Raw genomic sequence first — 22,711 nt, 5'->3', positions numbered from 1 at the left:
CGACCAACGAAGGTTGGAAGGATTGTAGTCGGCGGGTGACAAAGGTAAGAAAAAATGTTGCATGGAAATGGAGGTCGGAAGGACCGTATTCGGCAGGCGATGGAGGTCGGAAAGACCGTTGTCTAGTAATTGTAGTTGGAAGGACCGTAGTGGGTGAGGGATGAAGGTCAGAAGGACCGTAGTCGGCATATAACGGAGGTCAGAAAGACTATTGTCTGGTGACCAAGGTCGGAAGGACCGTAGTCGGCGGGCAAACAAGCTTGGAAAGACTGTTTTCTGGCAAAGGAGGTTAGAAGGATTGTAATCAGCAGGTGACGAATGTCAAAAAGAATATTTTTAGCGATAGAGGTTAGAAGGACAATAGTCGGAGGGCGATGAAGGTCAGAAAAATCATAGTCGACGAACGACGGAGGTCGAAAAGATTATTTTATGGCAAAAAAGGTCGGAATGACCGTAGTCAACGGGCGATAAAGGTTTGAAGAATCATAGTCAGGTAGCAATGGAAGTCGGAAATACCGTTGTTTGGCGATGGAGGTCAGAAGGACAGTAGTCGATGGGCTACGAAGGTCGAAAGGACGGTAGTCGACTGACGATAGAGGTCAGAAAGACCATTATTTGGCAACGAAGGTTTGTAGGACCAAAGTCGATGGTCGACGAAGGTTGGAAATATCATTTTCTGGTTATGGAGCTCGGAAGGACCGTAGTCACCGTACGAGTGAGGTCAAAAAGACCGTTGTTTGTCTATAGAGGTTGGAAGGACCATAGTCGACGGGCGATGAAGGTCGGAAAGATCGTAGTCAACGGGCGACGAAGGCTGAAAGGATCGTAGTCTAGTGACGGAGGTTAGAAGGTCCATAGTCGGTGAGCGACCATGGTCAAAAGGACCGTAATCAATAGGTAACGGATGTCAAAAAGACCATTATCTCTTGATGGTGATGGAGGTCTAAAGGGCCATAGTCGATGGGCGATGATGTGTTTTAGGGATCGTACTTGGCAGCCCAGTAGAGGACCAATAATGGTTGGTAGTCGGGTGGAAGTTCAGTGGCGGTCGACGGCTAGGGCGTGTTCAGATGATAACCGGGCGGAAGTTTGACGGAGGTCGAAGACAAAGTTGAAGTCCATTGGCGGTAGGAAGCAGGGCAATGGTCCAATGATGGGTAGGCTGATGTCCAACAGTGGATGGCGGTCAGGCGGTGGTCCAAAGGCGGTCGATGGCCAGGTGGTTGTCTAACGATGATCAGGCCAAAGTTCAATGGTGGTTGGCGGCGGGGCGGTGGTTTAAAGATAGTCAGGCTAAAGTCTGGCATCTATCGACGGCCAAATGGAAGTCTGGTGGCGATCAACGACCTAGTGGTGGTCCGACGAAAGCAAGGCAGAAGTCCGACGACGTTAGGTAGCCGGGTGAAGGTTCTCCAACGATGGAGCTAGAGCTCTTGAAACCCTAGAGCTCTTGAAACCCTAGAGCTCTCTCCAATCTCCAGCCCAAGGTCCCCTCCATGTAGAGAGTTGGGTCTATTTATAGATTTTCATGAGTGGCACACCCTGTAAATATAGAGAAGATTTGGGGTAGATTCGGAGTGCTCCATCGGATGGCTGGTATTGATTTCTCCGATCATAGAGAGTTTTTCAACTGTTTAAGTGCCTTAACAATGTCAAAATTCAGTGATCTTGTGCTTGTTGGATTTGTCTCGCTAAGCCGCTAAATTTGACTATAAGCATGTCATATTTGGATATCATTTTTTCATCCAATAATGCTTTGATCCTTTCAAATATGATACATGCCCCCAATTTGGACCAATTTTGGCTCGGGTTGAACCGATTTTGGTGTTGTTAGGTTTGTCTCATTGAGACGTTCGATTTGACTATAAGTTTGCATAAATTGGAATTCAAATTATCTCGAATTTAATTTTGAAAATTTTCAAGTTGAATACACCTTGAGATTCGTGTATGATCAAGATGGTTTTTGGCGATGTATCAATAATTATTGGTCAATCATATTTTATTATGCCATATTTTATCAGTCATGTATTATCTTTTAGCAATTAATGCTTTCACTTTATTAGGCAATGCCATTTCTCGATGTCAACGACTTCAACGGATTAGCATATCCTTCTTTTGGAGATGATAATAACCTTACATTAGACTTCCAACCATTCATCATTATGTATTAGTCCTGGAATGCTGGTTGTTCAGCTCCTTAGAAGAGAGGTCAGAACACATGAGTTGATGGGAACGGCTTCAAAGCTAACGTTGCCCACCACCCTGCTTTGGTTAAAAAGACAAATTTTTATTGGTTTTTCCTAAAAAATTCTTGGCTAAATGTTAGTATTGTGATTTGTAATAATTATTTTTCAAATTAATATTTTTTTATAATACTTTTATTATATTTTAAAGTCATATCAATGTGCACATTGTGCACCTGCATTTAAACTAGTATATAAAAATATGCATTCAAACACTTCATTAAAGAAGCTTTAATTTGGGCTACCGCCAGAGACTTCTCCTTAAACGTAAATAATTTAGTGTGCGTATGTATATGTGTATAATGTTTAGCCAAATCAAATTAATCAAGTCACAATATTGTTATGCATATGTTCAATAAGTTGCCATGAATTAAATCAAATTGACTAAATGAGTTATTCAATAAATCACTAAATACTCACTCAAAACCATTAATGACAAGCACAACAAACATAAACATAACTCGTCAATTACTTGAGTCAAAAATGACTAAAATTAGTGCAAGTTCCCTTCAATTCAAATTTGACTTTTTGAGTAAGCTCAAATAAAACACGAGAAAAACTACTATCTAGTTGTCATGAAATATAAGACAATAATACAAAACTTAAACATAAAGTCATAATCATACATAACTCTCATAATTAAAGTCTTAAGATCTCTATAGAGGAATAATAAAAAGCATCATATTTCAACTTATATAGTAATAAAATATGAAAGAAAATTTCAAGAAGTAAAGGACCACTCAACCTTCTCATGTTGGCCATATCATACAACAAATATAGTTAGAATATAAGATCCCTTCAAGAGCTTTATCCACCTTCATTTATTAATCACCCCAAGAATATGCAGCTAGAGAAAAGTTATTGTTCCTATCATTTTTTCTTGTGTATCCCACGTTGCTTAAGGCTTCCTCAATTCCCATTGCATCAATAGTTCCAAAGCTCGCATCATTATGTAGAGATTTAAGCAAACGAATTTTAGTGCTAATTCCAACAAGTTCACCATCAAGAGTCACAATTGGTCCTCCACAATTACCCTATTAATAAAAAAAAACATTATGAAATTAGCTCCCTATACTATGTTCTCACTAAAAGGAACTTCTTTGAAAAAATGAATGTGATTTTGAACAAAACTTATGCATATTTTCAAAGAATTTCATGATGAAATTAAAAACAGAAGTGCCTACACTTTTTCTTTCAATTGTACCATTTTGTTGAGTAGTATCAAGACAAGTTGATAGGTGATAAGTCATTTTTTCAATAAATGTTAATAGTGTTTGTTAAAATACTATGTTCCATTGTCAATTCTAAGAATATTAATATTAGTTTGAAATTGATTTTCAATCATTTGGAAAATTTCTTCAAATCTTTGCTCAATGTTAAATTTTTTTATCGAACAAATAAACTCCTCATAATCTCATATATCATCAATAAAAGTTACAAAACATTTTTCTTGACAGTTTTAATCATGGATGGTCCCCAAAAATCACTACAAAACAAATAAAATAGTTTAAAAGCAAAGTAATATTTTATTATGAAAAATTATCCTTTGATCATTAGCTAAGTTACAAGCTTCAAAATGAAGCATATAGACCAATCAATTTTTAAATAATTAAGGAAATAAAGGTAAGAAAAATTAAGATGTGCTAATATCCTATACCATACTATAGCCTACTTATTAACAAAAGTTAGACTAGTATTACTTAATATATAATTTTTTTTTTATCCTGAAAAGCTTATCATCAATGTAATATTAGCCATTTAGAATTCTAATCCTTTTGTCCTAAATCCAGAAAATATACATATGGAAGGAGTAAAGAATAATGAACTATTAGAATCTCTAGTTGGTTTAATAATAGAGAGAACATTGCGAGCTAGATTAGGCATATGCAAAATATTATTTAGAGTAATTCTTTATGAGATTTTAATGTGTACTTTCCCAACAATAGTTGAAAAACTTCTATTAGTAATAATAATTAAAAAATGAGAGTAACTAATCATATGATCAAAAACTGTGGAATTTATAATCCAAGAATTGATTTTTTTTTTAAAGAACAAAAAGAGCTAAAAGAACTCTACCTCTTTGCGAAATGAGCATTAGGCGAGGAATGAGATTTTAGGATGAATTATCTGCCCTAAGTTGAATGAAAAAGATTTAGATTCATATGTTGTGGGAATATTTTGCTCAGTTGGTTTAATAGATATGTCATTAGTTGTTTCCCTTCATAACCACAACATAGATTGTTCTTGTCACCATTATGTTGATTTGGATATGTATTGCGACTAAGTTGTGCTTCAAAAACGACCAATGCAAGGTCTTCAACAAGTCCATCAACCCTATTGATTTTTTTCTCAAGCATCACTAGTGGATTTCTTCTCTCCGCTCCTCCAGAAAGATTTCTCTTATTAGAGGGTGGAGATTTCATCTAATGATTCGACTAAATTTGTCATACTCAATATTTAAGCTTGCAAGAAATTTAAGATTCAATAAACATCAACTATCTTTTTATAATAATTATTGTCCTTGGTTGATTTACGCTTGTGATCAATGAATAAGTCTAATGTTTAGTTTGAGATGACTTTTTTACTTCTTCATAAAGAAGCTTTTTAGTACAAAAATTGTATTTTTTGTACTAAAAAGCTTCTTTAAAAAGCAGTAAAAAAAAGTCGTTCTAAATGAAGTCGAAGTCTTACCAAATCATTCTACGAGAATTTAAATAATTTATCATAGAATCCCCACCTACAAATCTCTGAATCAATAACTATTCAAATGAAGGTAAAATTGACAAAACTTCAAGCACCAAAAGAATTGGGAAGAACATGACAACTTTGAAGAGAATGATTGTGACCTAAGATTGAGGGGATACAAAAGAGAAGGAGAAAAATATAAAAATCTTTCTTCCTCTATAATATTATGAAATTTGAAAAGAGAATAGAATATATATAAAAATTGATAGAGTTTTTATAGCTCTGTCAACATGCAAAAATCCAAGAGGTTTATAAAAAATTTTCCATAAGATATATATAGGGAAATAAAGCAATACAAGGACAAATTAATAGGATATCAATTAATGGTTAATGGTAGTCCTTCTGCAAAGAGTTTGAAGTACCATACATGAATCAGAATTTGAAGTGCCAAGATTTTATAGAAGAGAAGTACGTTTGCCGACTTCGAAAGCATTGGCAAGAAGCCAATTCCCACCAACAACCGAAGATTTTTTTTTGTATTAGGCATATTATTCAATAAAAACTAAATATCAAATCTTTTTACATTATACAAATTAGTAAATGTCTTAGTGAATTATATGTAATCAAAGACCATGAGAAAATGAGCTACAATAGCTATTTGGCTAGAACTCTAGGATTTGTTGGCATCTTCGGATAAAGAGAACAAAGAGCATTTGAAAATTAAAAGTTAAAAGGCGAGGATGCAAATGAATGGATTAGAAGGATGTTCTTATGAATCTTGAAGTGCTTTACATGAAATTCTTGATAGAATTGACAATTAGTATGAAAGGATTTGGATAGAATTTTCTTATAATGCCTCTTGTACACATTTTATTCTAAAGAATAATATCGTATCTTTAGTGTGATCAATAAGGACCATGCAACAATATTGTCTTTTTGCAAAAAAAAAAAAAAAAGATAAATTCGTATATGGATAAGTCACATATATACTGAAGACAATATCATATCAACTGATATGACTACACAACAATGAACTCAAAAGGTATATCTCAAATTAGAATGATAAATAAATTACAAAAATAAATAAATAAATAAAAAGGTTTAAAAATTACCAAATAAAATTGTTCGTACTTCCATCTAGGTATGATTTCTTCACCTGACAACATCAACTTGGCCTGAAAATAGAATTATTCAATTAAAATACTTGTTAAGTAAATACAATTATCATTATATTATTGATAACATCATTTAGCCTAGGCACAAATTCTACATCAAATTGAATTAGATAAAAGAGCAAGCTAGCTCAACAAAACATTAACACATTGCTGATATGATTAACATATAAAGATAGTTTTAAAAAATAAAGCAACAAATAGTTTAAATTTTGGAGACCTCTTAACAAAAAGTAGCTAACAACTTAAATTAACAAAAATTCATTATAAAGCAATGTCATGTTCAAGATAAATACTTCAAATGTGATGAAACAATCATGATGACAGAAAAAAGGAGAGTTTAATATCCTAGCATTTTACGAAGGTTAATACATATGCATATAAGAAAGAGAGGTGGAATAATCATAAGAGACAAATTTTTTTACATGAAAAACCTTGAAAAGAGGAAAAATCATGAGGTATCGTCCAGTTGAAATGATTCCACTAATATTTGACATTGATTACAAATTGTGTCATTCCTTGAGGGAAGGTGTCATGCCCCAAAATCTAATTTAGAATTTTTTTTTTAAAAAAGTTGTTACAATCTACCCACCCTAAACAAATATCATCCCCGACATTTCTTTAAGGATTCAAGCACAAAACCGATATAAAACAAATTCGTACAACCAAATTCCAAATGACCAAAATCTCAATCAAGTCAAAAAATCAAATTTAAATCTCGTAGAAAGAAATCAAATTCTATCATATCATCATATAGCCCATTCAATCACATATCCTTCACTCATGCCATGAGATGCCATGTTAGTAAATCATTCAAACCAAATTTCTTACACGTCAAACTCTCAGGTTGTTGTTGTTGGTCTTCCAAATATTAAAAGTTGTACACTCATGTTATCACTCACGTAGGTGTTGTTGGTGCTATCAATCCTGGTGAAACTTTCTCCCTTTGACTACCACTAACAACTATGTCATCAACCATGTTGGTTGATCTTTCATTTAAGCTCTCAACCTTGTTGTCCTCTATCATGCAGTCAATCTAGACAGTCCTGCATCAAAATCAACTCTTCCTTCATGTGGACAATCCATTACCTTGTGTCCCTGCTGTCCATATCAAAAGCATTATCTTGTAAAAAGGTAACAATTACATGAATATCTTCTTCCATAATGAATACATTCACTATAGCAGTCGGTTGATGTTGGTGATCCAAATGCTCTCAAATCAATGTATCTGCTTTTCTTATAACTGGCATTGACTAAATCCCTTCTTACTTCATCTATAGTCCTCTTACTATTATCATGCATGGAGCCCACATCATAGCTAGATTTTGATAATGTTAAATTAATCTCTATCAGTATGGCTCGCTCTACCAACTCAAAAATTTTTGGGACCCGCAGAGGCATTAAAGGATGTTTCAATTCACTGTTCAACCCTTGCAGAAACCTATAGCACTTTTCTTTAGCAATGGTAATTAAATGAGCATATCTACTAAGTGCAGTAAACTCAGCTTCATAGTCTTCAGTCTTTGCTCCAACATAATGAAATATTCTTACATCTGTCCCTCGCTAACAAAGGTACGAACCATATCTTGAACACTTTATTACATTCATCTAAAGTGATATTAGCATTGTTCTTCCCCTATAAATTATCTTTGTTTTCTAATCCACCATCGCTTATCTTCTCCTTAAAACAAAAATATAGCCAATGGAACCTTCCCATTCTCTGGGTACTGTCTATTTTCAAAGATCTTCTCTATTCTTAACAACCAATCTTATGTAGCTTATGGTCCTATAGCTCATTTGAACAGCAGAGGCTTCATCTTATAGAATGTCTATAAATGCTTTTCTCCCTCTTCTTCCTTATTCCCAGATAGCTTACTATGAGTATCACCCATTACTTGTATAAGAACATGGTCAGTTGCATAATAGTATCTAACGATACTAGAGTTGCACTGTGTTACTCATTTTGTACATCTCGCTCTTGTAGGTCCATTTCAGTTATTCACTTTTGCCCACTTCTATTTGATATAAATAGTTCATACATGCAATTAATTATGTATGCAAGATAATACACCTTGATCTACCAAATATGCCAAACTCACAATCAATTCCTATAGCTATGATAATAATTCAATCAATTCCTCCAACAACTACTCTAATAATCCATGGGATCACTGTAATGGTTGTAGTCCATTTAGTGACTTCAATCTAAGATACCTTTTTATTCAAAAATAATTGTTTATGTATTCCCCAATCATCTTGATTACAATACTTAATCAAAGAAGTTCATTCAGGAGGTCTAACTTCTCATGTAGGTTAAGACAAAACCTTTTCTTAGCTCCAACACCATTTTTTATTGACCACATATGTGTAGGGATATCCCTTGCATCTTCAAATAGAGCATAGTTTGTCAAACCTATAACATTAGTGCTCAAAATTCTGACATGTACTTTCCCTTAACAATCCCATACTCAATTTGAGAGTGTTTAAACAATGATTTTGTGTTGGGCCTTCCATGAACCAAATGAGGTGCATAATCTATCATGGTGGTAGTTGACAGATTATCTAAAATGACTCACTTCGTTCTATGTAAGAAAACATTTGATGCATTTGACATTGCTGATATATTTTTTCAAAAAAGAATTTTTCTCCTTAATGAATTGCCTCGTAGCATTACCTTCATTAAAGACATTAAGATTATTAGCCATTTTTGGAGAGAACTTTGAAAACAACAACAGATTGATATGAAACTCAGCTCTTCCTATCACTCTTAAATTGATGGCCAAACTGAAGTCATTAATCACACACTTGGTAGTATGCTCCACTACCTAGTACAACAACATCCCAAACAATGGGAAAAATAGCTTGGACTAGAAGAATTTGCATTCAATTATATGCCCAGTCAGTCTAAGTCCAGTGCCCTTTTAGCATAGTATATATTAAAATGCCTAACCATCTCATAAATTACGCAATTCTCCCTAATTGCAGCACAATATGTGATCAATTTGTCAATCAATTCTTGAATTCTGAACGAAGTCAGAACTACGCTAGCTGAAATTAATTCCATGTATAAGTAGCTAGTTGATTCCCATCCCTGACATAAGTTTTTTCAGTTGGGAGATTTCGTCATGATGTGCTAGCATAAAGAAAGGCTCCCATCTGGCACCTATTCCAAACTCGACCCCAAAATGATTGGCCCTTTCCCTATCATGGACAAAATTAATGAGAAAGCCTACATCATTGATCTTCCTAATAATATTTAGACCACGTCGATGTTTATTGTGTTTGATGTCTATACATACCATCCAATAGACAACATCTCCTCCACTACAATCGCATCTGAGATGAGCACTTATGAAGCAGGCAAGATCTAATATGGACTATCTTATCCTCAGCATAACTTACCCTATGATTTCCTCCACATTCCCCATATTTCCCGGTTTTATTACTTTTCTAGTATGACAAGTACAGTGCCTCCTTTTTATTTTCCTTAGTTTATTGAAGTAGAGTTAGTTTTCTTTAATAAGTCAGCTCTTGTAAGCACACAAGGAGACATAGATGAATATATTCTTTCCTTAAGTTATTGTTCTAATGTTTCCTTGGTTACTACTCTTATGTTTTTTCAATTGCTACACCAACTAGTGTTGGAATCAAGAGATCATGGGCTCGTTGGATTAATCTCATTAAGCAGATTGATATGGCTATAAGCATGTCATATTTGGAGATCATTTGATCTTCTAGTTAATATTTTGAAGCTTCCAAATGTGATTCAAGCTTTAGATTTGGGCTCATTTTGGCACAAGATGGGACATATTTTGGTTTCATTGTGTTTATTTTGTCAAGACGTTAAGTTCTACTATAAATTTGTTGAGATTGGAGTTAACATGGTCCAAAATTGAGTTTTGAAGAATTCCAATTAAAACGTGTCTTGAGATTTGTGACCAATCAAGGCAAAATTTTATGGCACATATTCAATCGTAAGCCTATTTACAGATGTCTAAGCTTGTACATACCAAAAATATCTATCAAAGCTTCTTAAAAAGTTCATAGTACAAAATTATAATTTTAGAAACATTAATGGCAGGACTGCTGAACCAGACGTTAACTTTGATCCCCCTCAAGGGTCCAACCAAATCAAATGTCCTTAGTTATAATTTCAATATTTCATGAAATTAGGATGTTGTTCAATGCGAAAAAATGGAAAAAAAAAATCGCTTCATAACTTTCACAAATGCTCAAAACTTATTTTGGAACCTATGTTAGGATTCATAGATGCCAAAATTGAGTCCATATGGTCAAAAAATTGTCTCAAGTACTTCGGAAAAGGCCAAACTGGCCAGCCATTTGTGCATTGTCGAGCTGCTCGCAAGCATAGGCACACGTCTAAGTGCATACAAGTGACTTTTTTTTTAATATAAGGGTGCCTAATAGGCGGCTATTCAAGAGCCGAATTTTTGTAAGAAAATGTAATGATATGTTTATGGTTTATAATGAAAAAAATAAAAGAAAAATAAGATGGGTATAACAAGAAAATGCATAATTTTGTAAGAAAATCATTTGAAGAGAGATTTTAGTAAACTCCCTATGTATCCAAGGAAAATCATCCGGATCAATAAAATCACTAAAACATGAAAGAAAATCAACTGAAAATTATAGGGAAATATTTGATTTGTTATCTAATGTCTATCTTTTGTGGGAAAAAACAATACAAGAGATAATGTTATAGAAAAATATTAGTTAACAACATAACATAGAAACATCAAAGATTTAGGAAAAAATAAATAAATAAGAATAAACCAAGAAAAACCCAAAATTTAAACAAAAAAGTAAAATAAAGAAAATGCAAAATTATCTAAAAATCTTTAGTAACATTACCTCTTCACCTACATCATTTGGACTCGAAATTCTGCAAATTATGAAGACATGGATCAATTAAAATAGAACAAAAAAAGGCATCACTCTATTAATCAGCTACAAAAGTAAAAAATTTATCATATTTCTTAGCAAAATTAGCACATATTTGAATAATACTTCATTCGCCAATATTACCTTGGGTAATCCTTTTCTCTAAATAGACGTTCAACAGAGATCAATTCGCTTCTCTTGTAATTTCCCAAAGATCCAAACATTATTGTCGGTAAGGGAATTTCTGATTGTATCTTCAAAAGAGCAAGATCATGATACTTATTAACCTTGAGAATATTTCCTGAAAATTTTCTTCTATCATGTAGGCTGACATTAACCTATTTTTTATTCAAAAATAAACAGTATTGAGCATTCAATGTTAATAATATAATGAGCAATATATAGAACGAAAGATAAGGAAGCAAGCATCCTTAAATAGAAGGATATAATGACTAATTCATTATATGTAATGTAAAGTAGATTGAACATTGAAATTCAAAGAGAGACAACATTGGGCATTCTTGTGTTACCAATACAACGAATAATGCCTAAAAACATTAAGAAACCAAACATTTTGCATTCTCAGATATCATGATTAATTAAATAAAATGGTGATTCTGCAAAGCAATGTTAGTTTATGATCAAGAACTAAAAAAAGTAAATAAATGGCAAAAAAGAAAAAAAAAACAATCAAGATTTTCATACTAGGGAAGAAAATTGTTTAAGGCTTCGTTTGGGACAGCTTTCTTCCAGCTTCTTAAAGCGATTTTTTAGTACAAAAATTAAAAATTTTGTACTAGAAAATCACTTTGAGAAACAATAAGAAAGACGTCCAAAGAAAGCCTCAATCTTATTGCACATGAGAAGTGATTAAAGAGGAAAAAAAATTATAGATTCTTTTTAACGAACCAGAATCGAGCATTTCTCTAGAATATTTCGATCAATAGATTATTCTTGAAATCAAAGGAAGAGTGTAAAAAGCTAACCTTGCCTCTGAAAACCGGTGAAAAAACGTTACGAGCTTGGGTCAAGACTGTGCCATCGGAATCTATGATGATTCCGGACCCTCCATCTCCTACAAGCAACGAGGAAAAATGAATATTAGATTAAAAATATCTTACTAAGTTTAGAGCTTCGGCCATAAGAATCTCTACCCTTTTCAGGAGAGACTGTGACAACAGCAGGGCAAACATTCTCCGTTGAAAATTTAATGAAGGAATCCGAGCTTGCCCCATATCGCTGAAAAATTTTGGTGGCTTTGTCTTCCTCCTCTACAGACACAATTGGAATTAAAAAGAGAGATAGACAAAAAGGAGAAAAAGAGAGCTTTTGACAGGAATATCTTATCGAACTTTTGCTTGTCTCTGGGAATCCGTAAGGCTCGAATGTGCACCAGGCTCCGGACGTTTGTCTCCATGATCCTTTATGTTTAAACAAGCCAAGGGCAAAGGGTGTTACAATTCTTTTCAAGTTCATATCTCAATTTGTATCACAGAAGTGCTGCGGTAAGAAAAAATAAAGAGATCTTTTAAATGGGTAGAAAAGTAAGGGGGTTGTTTGGTATCCGAATGGATTTAACTTTCAAATCCTCTAAATTTGGATTTAGAAAATTTTGACGGTGTTAAATCATGGAAATTCATTGGTGCAACATACCTTAAATATAGGGAAATTGTTTGGCAATGTAATGCAAGATTTAAGCTGGATGGTTCATTTATAGATTAAATTTTATGTCCTTTGAATTTTATTTGTGCTTTAACTATGAATTACTTATGAATAATATAATTAGAGGCTAATTTAATTATTCAATAAATTAATTAATAATTTAATTACTAATTATAATATTAATTATCTAATTACTTATTTTAGGTATTATTTTACTTATTTAGTATTATTTTTAATTGCTAATTATACTTATAGTTATCTAATTAATTAATTAATTATTCTATTGATAATTAAGTATTTAATTAATATTTATATTGCTAATGTCCTAATTAAGTATTTCTATCTTAAATCGCATTAATTAAACTAATATGTTTATTGTCTAATTAAAAACTTAAGAATTAGTTTTAGAGGCAGGTAGGATTTCCCTCTTCATGCTTTCTTCGTTGCTTTTTGCATGAGATAGAACATCCCTTTTTGGCTTCGGTAGTTCGCATGAGTTACAACTTTGAATGAGTCTCTTATCATTGCTTGTCTAGGTTTGTTTTTTTATCTTATGCATTTCTTTGTTGATGTTTTGCTTCGCGTGAAATGAGTTTTGCAAGTGCCGAAATTTATCCACATCCTCTTGTTGACCTCTTTTTATTTTTTAATCTTAATTTGCCCTTGAGCGTTTTTGATCGAGTTGATCGAGCCTCGATTCAATCTGAATCGGCGTAAATTCGAGTTTAATTTTCATTGAATTAATTTAGTCTGAGTTGAGTTGAGCCCAAAGATAACCTAAATTGAGCAGAATTGGGTTTGGTTTAAACCTGATTTTCAACTCAATGGGCTCAATCTAATTTCAATTAAAATTTTATCGACTTTCTAAATTAATTTGAATTCAATGGCAAGATCAGGAATAGGATCGACGGTGCCGATTTCGTCTAAACCCGAAGCCTGCCGCTGCTACAGGGTTCAGTCAAGTGGGCTGCTCGTTTTAGAAAAGGGGCAGGCGTCGATTAGCGGGAGGTAGTATGACAGAGCTTTTTTTGGATGTATGGAGCCGAAGTCGAGGAGGGCTAAAGGGCAGAATTTGCTCTGAGAAACAAAGGCATTCGGACTTTTTCCCTCCCCCGGCTCTCGGTTCTTCCCCATTCTCGCGTCTCCATTGATTCGGAAGACTCCAGGCATTCCAATGACTTCAGCCCGGCTTCCTCTCCCCGACTCTTGGTTCGTACAAGGACAGGAGGCGGAACCCCCTGCTCTCATCCCCCATTGATTCACACGAAGCAAGAGACCGAAGTTTCCCTGCCCCTTGCGACCGACGCAGGTGAAGCATAGCTAAGCTCGTCGCCTCACCCGACGTCAAAGCTCCCTTTAATTTCGGTTCCGTGCCCTAGCCACTGACTCCTCCATTTGTGAGGTGATTTTACTTCCCTTTCTCCTTCCATGAACGGTTTGCACATGTGGTTGAGGCCAAGGGTAGACACTTACATATTACCACTTTCTCGAAGTAGCACATTATAGTTTGTTTGTATGCTGTTTATTATTCGTTTTTTTTCTTCCCATCTTGTAGGTTGAATAGTTACAGATTTCCTAAAAGGAAAAAAAACTGTATATTTCCTCCATTTAAAAAAAAAATCAAATGGCTGTAGCATTCATTTTGTTTCTCTAATTTGGAGAGCTCTGTATCAATTCATCACTTAGTAGTTTTTACAACTTAAATAACCATGTCGGGTGGCCAATAGTTGGGTATCCAGTGGATATGCTGTATCTACACTTTCAAATAATCAAAGTTTTGTCTTTAGTGCCTTGTTGGCTTTCTCAAATTTTTAACAGGTTGGGAAGAATTCCTATGTAAGCTAGTGCTTGCGTACTGCCAATTCATTGGCTATAACTCATTTGTTTGTTGTTATAACAAATTTCTAGCATTTTTATGAATAAAATGCTTTTCCATTTCATAATCATTTAATTTAGATGAACAAGCTATGCAGTTTTGTGAAATGTATATGTGCTCTATGTCAAGCTTGGTGTTGTTTGTTACTACATTCCTTATGTGTAAATTTGCAGGAATTTTCAATCGTTAATGATTTATAGCATGTAGTATATGGTGAATGATCTCATGTATATGTCATAAGAGATTGTAATGTCTTTCACTAGGTGCATGAAAGGTGTTTGTATGAATGCCCCTTTAAGGAATAATGTTATATATATATATATATATTTCATTTCATTTATGTTTAAAAGCTAAAATTTGCTCTTGAGCTTTAAAAAAAAAAAGAGGACCAAGGTTGTTTTTGTTCCTTTCTCCCTTCTTAATACTAAATCTCTTAGCTGGAAATTAGAGATGTATTTGCCTACTTCATTTGAATCAAACATCATCTACTGCGATTGTCAGGAATTTCATTCAGATACATCCAATGGAATGCATTTGACGGAATGTTTATATATTAAGCCTTTCATATATATCCGTTAAGCATTTAATGAGATATGTAGTGAGGTAGCAATGGTGGCATTCATTAGCTAAGAAAATGATTGATATTCCCATATGCTTTGATGTAAAAGTTTTGTTGTAAAGTTATAAATTATACTTTGGAATTGAGTCTGACATTAAAAAAAAAATGGAGATTTAATCTGGTTATGGGAATCAAATGTCATCTTGCTGCGTAGTAAAATTTATCAAATCTTTGAATTAGTTTAAAAGCGGAGATTTAAGTATATATGTATGCATAATTTAAAAATGGTTATCATCATTATTATCATTGTTCAAGAAGATTTATCTTAAAATTGAATGTGGATAAGAGTATTCACTCCAAATCAGATTTTATTTATTTATTCACTTATGTACTAAAGTCCTACACAACCAATACAATTTTCTTAAAATATGTGAACAAACATAATCAAACATATGTTAAACTCATGTATTGCATCATGTATAAGGGCTTTATTATATGTTGCGCGAGTGAAATTGTATTTATCCCTCTTCTCGATTTGTATTTAATTTGTACATTAAATTAAGACAATAACAGGCGAAGACATTAGGTAACATTTATCTTGCTAGTAAAATTCCCTTCTTGTGCTTTATTTTCATGTGCTTGATATGCATCATAAGTTTATAGGTTTCAATTGTTTCAAATTAATTCTTGCTTATTTGTATTTTTCTTTGAATGGTGCCTACTCTCATACAATTTTCTTTTGTTTGTCTGTGTTTTGCGAGGTACTATTGGGAAGACAAAGGGGAAGGAATCCTTTGGAGTCGCTGTGACGAAGAAGCATACATAAACAAATTAGTCGCTATGGGCGGAACCACCGGGTCATAGCCCCCGGTGCCGTAAGTTTTTTTTTTTTTTTTTTTTAAAAAAAAAAAACTTAGAAAGCCCTTTAGGAGCCATTATGGTTACATGCTTCTCAACCTTTAGGACATTGTAGTAACTTCAATTTTATTAGGATTCTTTTATTTTATTTTTACATTCCTAAACCAATTTTACATATGCATATGTCCAAAGGATTAGAAATAAACATTTTTTCACCATATACAACACTAGTGACACCTAAAAACAAAAACTAAGGACTAAGTTTTAGAAAATCTAGACTTAGGGTGCATACTCTCTTTAGGATAGAAATATGAAACATAGAAAATATAGTGACATTCTACCATAGGATTAGTGCATTAATATCTAAGTCTAATTAATTATGTGTAATAACTAACCTATAATCAAAACCTCCAACAAATTAGTAAGAATTCAAATCAAATGTGTAAAAGATACTTAACTTCTAATCAACTCATAATTCACATGTATAATCATTAAGAGGCAAACTTGGACATAAACTTAAACTGAAGTTAATCGATCTATTAATCATCCTCTCACTAACCTAAAGTTGAAAGATATGGACTAAATTAAAAGAACAAACCTAAATTAAAACATTTTAAGTTAAGGACTTCTAAAACCCAAGCTCTAATTCATTAAATCACTTCATAATTAATTACACACCTAATATAAAACACATTTAATATCGAATGTAAATGAATTAAAACCTAATTAACTAAGTACACGAGATAAAAACTTATTAAAAGCTTAATCATAAATTAAAGTTTCAGAACTCAATAACTCACATAAAACTTATTTATCTTTTAAAATCAATCTCTCAAATTGATAATAAATCACTCAATCTATCTTTTTTTTTTAATTTCTAACCAACTAAATTAACTTAATAAAATAAGGTACCACTGAGTAACTCAGGCCTACGAGGCTATTAAGTTAGCCCCAATGAAGGTGAAATAAACCTCACGGCCTCAGTGAGCAATAAAAGTGGTAATCAACTAAACAATAAAATAAAACTCTTAAAATTAATCTTAAAATATTAATATTTAAACTTGAACTAAAATTCTCCTTTGACCTTTAACAAATCAATTCACAAACAGCTTTAAACTAAATTATCCTATATATGATATATCCAAACCACACAACCCGCTACACACACTAGAACTTATTTGCTAAGATCACCGACTCTTGTCTTAGGCTAGGCCGCTAGTGTGTTTTGCTGTGATGCGGATACCTTACCTGAAGGGTATCTTTGATGTGTTTATTTACTAAATTATTTTATTTAAACTTTTATTTATGCACTCATTTCCTATATCATTCTCTCTTCTCATGGTTATAAATACTTGTATTCCCTTCCTATTGTACATCTATGAATGCTTAATATCAATTTCTATGTTCCTTCTTTATTCCTGCGTCTCTCTAGAACTCTCCATCTCCACCGAGATAGAGTTCTCTCACCAATCACTACATGTCAACCATGCAATGATCAATTAGAAAACTACACGTAAGCCATTTTGACCCATGATTTAGTGATTATATAACTCGGGGATTTATCAGTGCAATGACAAGTCTTTATAAGACATCTAATTAATCTTCAGATATAATCATCCAATATTCTGTGACCCAGAGATACAGTGCCTTTACATTTTTTGGGTGGGAGAAAATTTTGCAAGCATGCACTAAACAATTCGGAATAATATGGTAAAATTGATATTTTAGAATAGAAATTATAAATAATTAATTGATATAAGAAAGTGATATATAATACTGAAATATTTTTAATAGCTTTATAATGAAATTACTGAATTTTAATAAATTTTAATAATTTTATTGTACTTCACAATAATATTTTTAAACCAGTCATTTCTCAAGCTAATCAGTCGAGTCAAAATTGGCTCAAGCATAGATCATTAACTTCTCGAGCTTGACTCATGAGTCATTTATTGAGCTGGTTCATGAGTCAACTATACTCGCTTCACCTTTCGAATCAAAGCTCAATGGTTGAGAGTAAACTCTTTGTGTTGCGAGAGTTCTAACGAATGCTGATGCATTAATTTGCATTTTCATTTTGATTTATTCTTCAATTAAAAAAAAACCTACCTTTCTATTTATTTTCATTTTTTTTTCTGGGACAAATCTATTAATTATTAGTATTGTTGCCTGTTTGACAACAAATATGATTTCGATCAATTAAAATTTAATATATGAAATTGGGGCTGAACATTTTTTTTTTGAGAAAATAAATTTATAATCTGCTCTATATTTATTTTATTTTTGTTTAATATTCATGTTTAAATTTTTTTATTTTAATATAACGACATTTGTATTTTTTTAATATTTATATATTAAAGCTATATATATATATATATATATATATATGAAGTTCTAATTTTACTATTTATCATTTCATAGTATGATGATCAATTTATAGAGGAGCTACAAATAAAAAACAGCAATGCTTAAGATCCTAAAATCTAAACAAAGGGATGAAAAACATATGAGAAAACCTCAAAAATACAACACAAGAACTAAAGAAATCAAAATAAAAAGGAAGACGGACTTAGAAGGCAAAGAAAAATTCCCAAATGTTTGATGCTTCAAAAATAGAAAAACATTAAAAAAAGGCATTCATGCCATAACTGATTAACCCAAATAGGAGAAGCAAAATCCTTATGCAACTACTCAATAATGGCATGATTACTAACGTTAGGCAGGCCATCTCAACATATAGAACTCTTAGCATAATGTAATATGGGAATGCTAGTGCTAAGATCATTAACATTTTCACTAAGAAAATTGGGAAGTTGCCAAACAAAATTAACAATAAAATTAGAAATATGAGCTTTATAATTCAGCCTCGAAATTAGATGAGGACCCCAATCCAAGGTAACAAGAGAATGACCCTAAATCCACTGGTCCCAACAGAATGAAAAATCACAATTATGCTTAATATTGAAGCTATGAAAGGGCTTTATCTTGCCAGCAATGTCAAAAATAGCATTCCACCATTAGAGCAGTTGCCATAAAAAGCTTTACAGAAATATACGTAATTATGGTAGCAATAACCACTAAGTAATGTGTGATTGGAAATGCAACTCTAGAATGAAGTGGTGTTATAAGCAAATATAAGATCAAGAATGTAAGCTAACCCCTGGCTACCATAATGCTTTTGGCGATAAGTATATTTAGAAGAGACGAGGTAAAATCTCCTAGCATTAGTATCACTGTGATAAAGGAAGTGAGCACATGACTTGCAAACATGTTTAACACAAGATTTAGATATAATTGCTCATCTGATCCAATACGTAATCATGTTGGAGATTGAAAATTTCAAAAACTACACTCTAGCTACAAGAGATAAAGTCTTACCTTTCCAATCATCTAAAAGATAAATGGCTTTGCTAATTAAAGGATGAAAACAAAAAACTTTGAGTTTTCTAACAGATATAGGGATGTCAAGGTAGTTGGTAATGTCAATTACTAAATGGAGGTTAAGAATATTGTTTAAGGACAAGTGATAAATATTGTAATTAGAATACATAATGGAGCTTTTATGAAGAACTTCATCAAATTCATCTATAAACTTTTTCAAGGCCAAAAAGTTATCTACATCATCCTTGCCAAAAATTAAAAAATAATCAACATGCATTAGGTGAGTGAATGATGAGGTTCCAACCTTAATACCAACAAAAGAGTAACTTGCACAGCCTGATCAAATTAAGTAGAGTTGTTGACATCATTATTCGATGTCAATATCCCCGAGCTCATCTCTAGAACCTAGGTCTTCCTAGCCTAGCATAGATGTCACCTATAGGATTTCATTTAGGGGGATGCCCGCTGACGTAGCTGACTCAATCACTTATTTTAACCTAAATTGTCACGAAATAATTTGAACCAAATCTATATATGTTAATTAGGATAAATCAGACACCATTTGAACTCGTTTCGACCTAATCGACATCACATAAATAAAAAATTATTACCTAATTTTATTGAAATTCTGACCCAAATCGATTCACCTCGACTCAATTAAAATCAAATCAGCATAAATGAACGATAAATTTAATCATTTAAGGTTATCTTAATTTGAAATTTTAGCACAGAATAATTGTATAAATCTTTAAAATTTATTCCAAATTAATCCTCAAATAAAATTTCCTTTCAAATCAAGATCAACCCTTAGATCTTTCTTTAAAGGCATAAACCAATCTTAGCCGCCAAATTGTTTTGAAATGATATATGTTTAGGTGCCATTAGAGCCGGTTCACACAACCCCCTACCCCCTACCAAAAAAAAAAAATTATTAGGTGCGGAGTGCACACCGTCCGCACAAGCACTGGGTACCTAGCGGTACTGAGTGCGGGTACCTAGCGCCGAACAATGCTTGTGCAGACGGTTCTCACCATCCGCACTCCGCAACTAATATTCTCTCCAAATACCCCTACTCTCGGTCTCCTCTCTCTCGCGTGAGAAACCCCAAGCTGAACCCCATTTTCGGCCTCTCCCAGTTCACAAGGCTCCCTCGATCTCCTGTTTCCCCCATTGCTTGCAAGAAGATCGAATCCCCTTCCCCCCGCTATTCCTTTGTTCGCACATCCAAGATCCTGGAAGAAACCCCCTTCCCGTCGGCCTTCTCCTTCTCCCTGGTCGCTCCCTGGTCGCTCCCTGGATTCGCCAAGGCCGAATTCCCTCCCACCCGCCTAAACTTCATATATTCAACGCTAGCCCTAGCCGTCGACCCTTAGCAGCTCGTGAGATTTTAGAATGGGCTTTTTGATTTGGTAACTTCCTCCTCTCCGTATTATTCAATTTCTTCTTATCTCTTATTCTTCTTTCTGATTTTCCTCTTCTTCTTCTTGATTTTCTTCTTCCCTCTCTTCCTTTCCTACTTTTTCTTTTGTTGAAATAATATTAATATATTCTGATTGGAATTGAATTCAATCTGCCTTGATTGTTTTTGTTGATTTAAAGAATATACATCGTTATCAAATAGTGAAAGAGATTTGAGGCATTTCTATATGAATACTATTGCTTCATTTTAAACATTTGAAGTGATGTATTGAGGACGTCATGAGTGTAAATATTACTTTATTGTTCTCTTTTTTGTTTGTGGATATATGTGTGTGTGTGTTTCTTTCTCTTAGAATAAAATGTTGGAAATGGATGTTTTCTAAATCACACATAGAATCTACATCTACTTCTCTTGAAAGGAAATGTTTCTTTGAATAAATTTTTCTGCTGAAAAAATTTCTTGAGATTTCTTTCTTGAAGCATGAAAAAGAAATTAGAGTCATTATTATGTTCCAATTTTTTTTTTAATGAAGGATTAAAGGTGCAATACGTTGCTTAAAAGAATTTTGGTTTAGGGAAATTGCTTGTGCTGGAATTCATTTGCTATCAATTGTATATATGACACATGCTTCTTGAAAGAATGTTTGGTATGAAGAATGTTTGGAGGCATGTTTAGCATTGTGTAGTGAAAGAGTATATAATTATGCTAGACAACTTTACCTGATTTATATTCTGATCATGAATACGAAGTTGTATAGTTTATGTCTAAAGATTTCTCAAATTTTGGAAGAAAATGAAGTTTTTTCCGAACTCCTTCTCTAATTGACAATTGGAATAATTGTTGGGGTGAAACGAGTAAATAAAATGTAGTGGTTGCAAGAAATGCTTCTTTTTCATGTCATCAGATGATTGCATCATTCATGATCAAGGTTATTTATGTTGGTTGCTTTAACTTTAAAGAGAAAGTTGGAAGGTGTTACATGCATGTTTAGGTCCCTTCTCCTTTAAAGCAATAACCTCTTGTTTGAAATCATGATTTATTCCTTTGAAAAAAAATATGTTTGTATTATTTGTAATAGAGATTTCAAAAGAGCATTGGCATATTTTCTTCTTCCCAATAACTCATGATTATGAAAAATTACAATCCTTTCATATAAAATGTTTTTGTATTATTTGTATCATTGGGAGGGTTCATTTAGGTTTGGAGGGTGGGGAAGGCAGTCTTTTGCCTTTTGATTGGTCTTTGTGTTTAAATTTAGAGTGGCTTTGAGAATTTTTTGTAGATGAGATTGGATTTTATGGGGGGCAGAGGAGAAGTCCTCTAAGCCAGAAGATGAGGCAAAAAAATAATTTAATAAAATGTTTGTAGAAGGGTGTTCATTCATAAGACCCTGTTCAAAAAAGTATTATTCAAATTCTAGAGATTTCCATCAAAAGGTATAGAAGGTATACTTGAAGAGCTTTGTTCTTACTATGGATTTAAAGGGGGAGGGGGATCTACAGGCTTTCTAGGTTCTGAATGAATCAAATTGGCGTGCAAAGTAGTGGTGTTAGAAGATGATTGCTTTAGTGGATGAGGATGAGCTTTGTGACTGTGGCTTCTTCCTCTAGCAGGTGGTTGCTGAGTTTGGCTATTGGAAATGGTTGAAGGATTATTTAGCATAAAGAGTGGGAGTGGGTGAGTGAGCCACAATCTTGGAAAGGAATTAGCTTCCAATCGTATTGAACTCACATGGAATGTAGCTTCCGTGCAATATTAACACTAATTTCATCAAGGAGCTTATATTTTTTGTCAATTTGCACACAAATCCTAGCAAATGCCAATCTAATTTTGTTTGTGATTGTCCACAACTAAGGGATGACCAACAAAACTACAAAATTTTAAAGTTCTAGTGGGGGTTCGAACAAGAGATAGGGAGGTTATGAGTATTGATCCAAAGTTGAAGGGAAGCAA

At 33.2% G+C, this 22,711-nt stretch overlaps 1 protein-coding gene across 1 annotated transcript; it reads right to left on the bottom strand.

The window, feature by feature from the left end:
- Nucleotides 1-3,067: 3,067 nt before the first annotated feature.
- Nucleotides 3,068-13,912, bottom strand: LOC110114902 (putative protease Do-like 14). The gene is made up of 6 exons (XM_028695982.1): nt 13,765-13,912; nt 12,124-12,273; nt 11,989-12,077; nt 11,147-11,340; nt 10,973-11,003; nt 3,068-3,277 (listed from the first exon to the last, which is right to left on the bottom strand). The coding sequence occupies exons 1-6, from the start codon at nt 13,910-13,912 to the stop codon at nt 3,068-3,070; spliced, it is 822 nt and encodes a 273-aa protein (XP_028551815.1).
- Between the last annotated feature and the right edge of the window lie 8,799 nt (nt 13,913-22,711).

This window comes from Dendrobium catenatum, unplaced genomic scaffold, assembly GCF_001605985.2.
Source record: "Dendrobium catenatum unplaced genomic scaffold, ASM160598v2 fragScaff_scaffold_716, whole genome shotgun sequence".
NCBI classification, from domain to species: Eukaryota; Viridiplantae; Streptophyta; class Magnoliopsida; order Asparagales; family Orchidaceae; genus Dendrobium; species Dendrobium catenatum.
The sequence above is the reverse complement of the archived record's forward strand: the minus strand, read 5'-3'. Positions and strand labels throughout refer to the sequence as shown.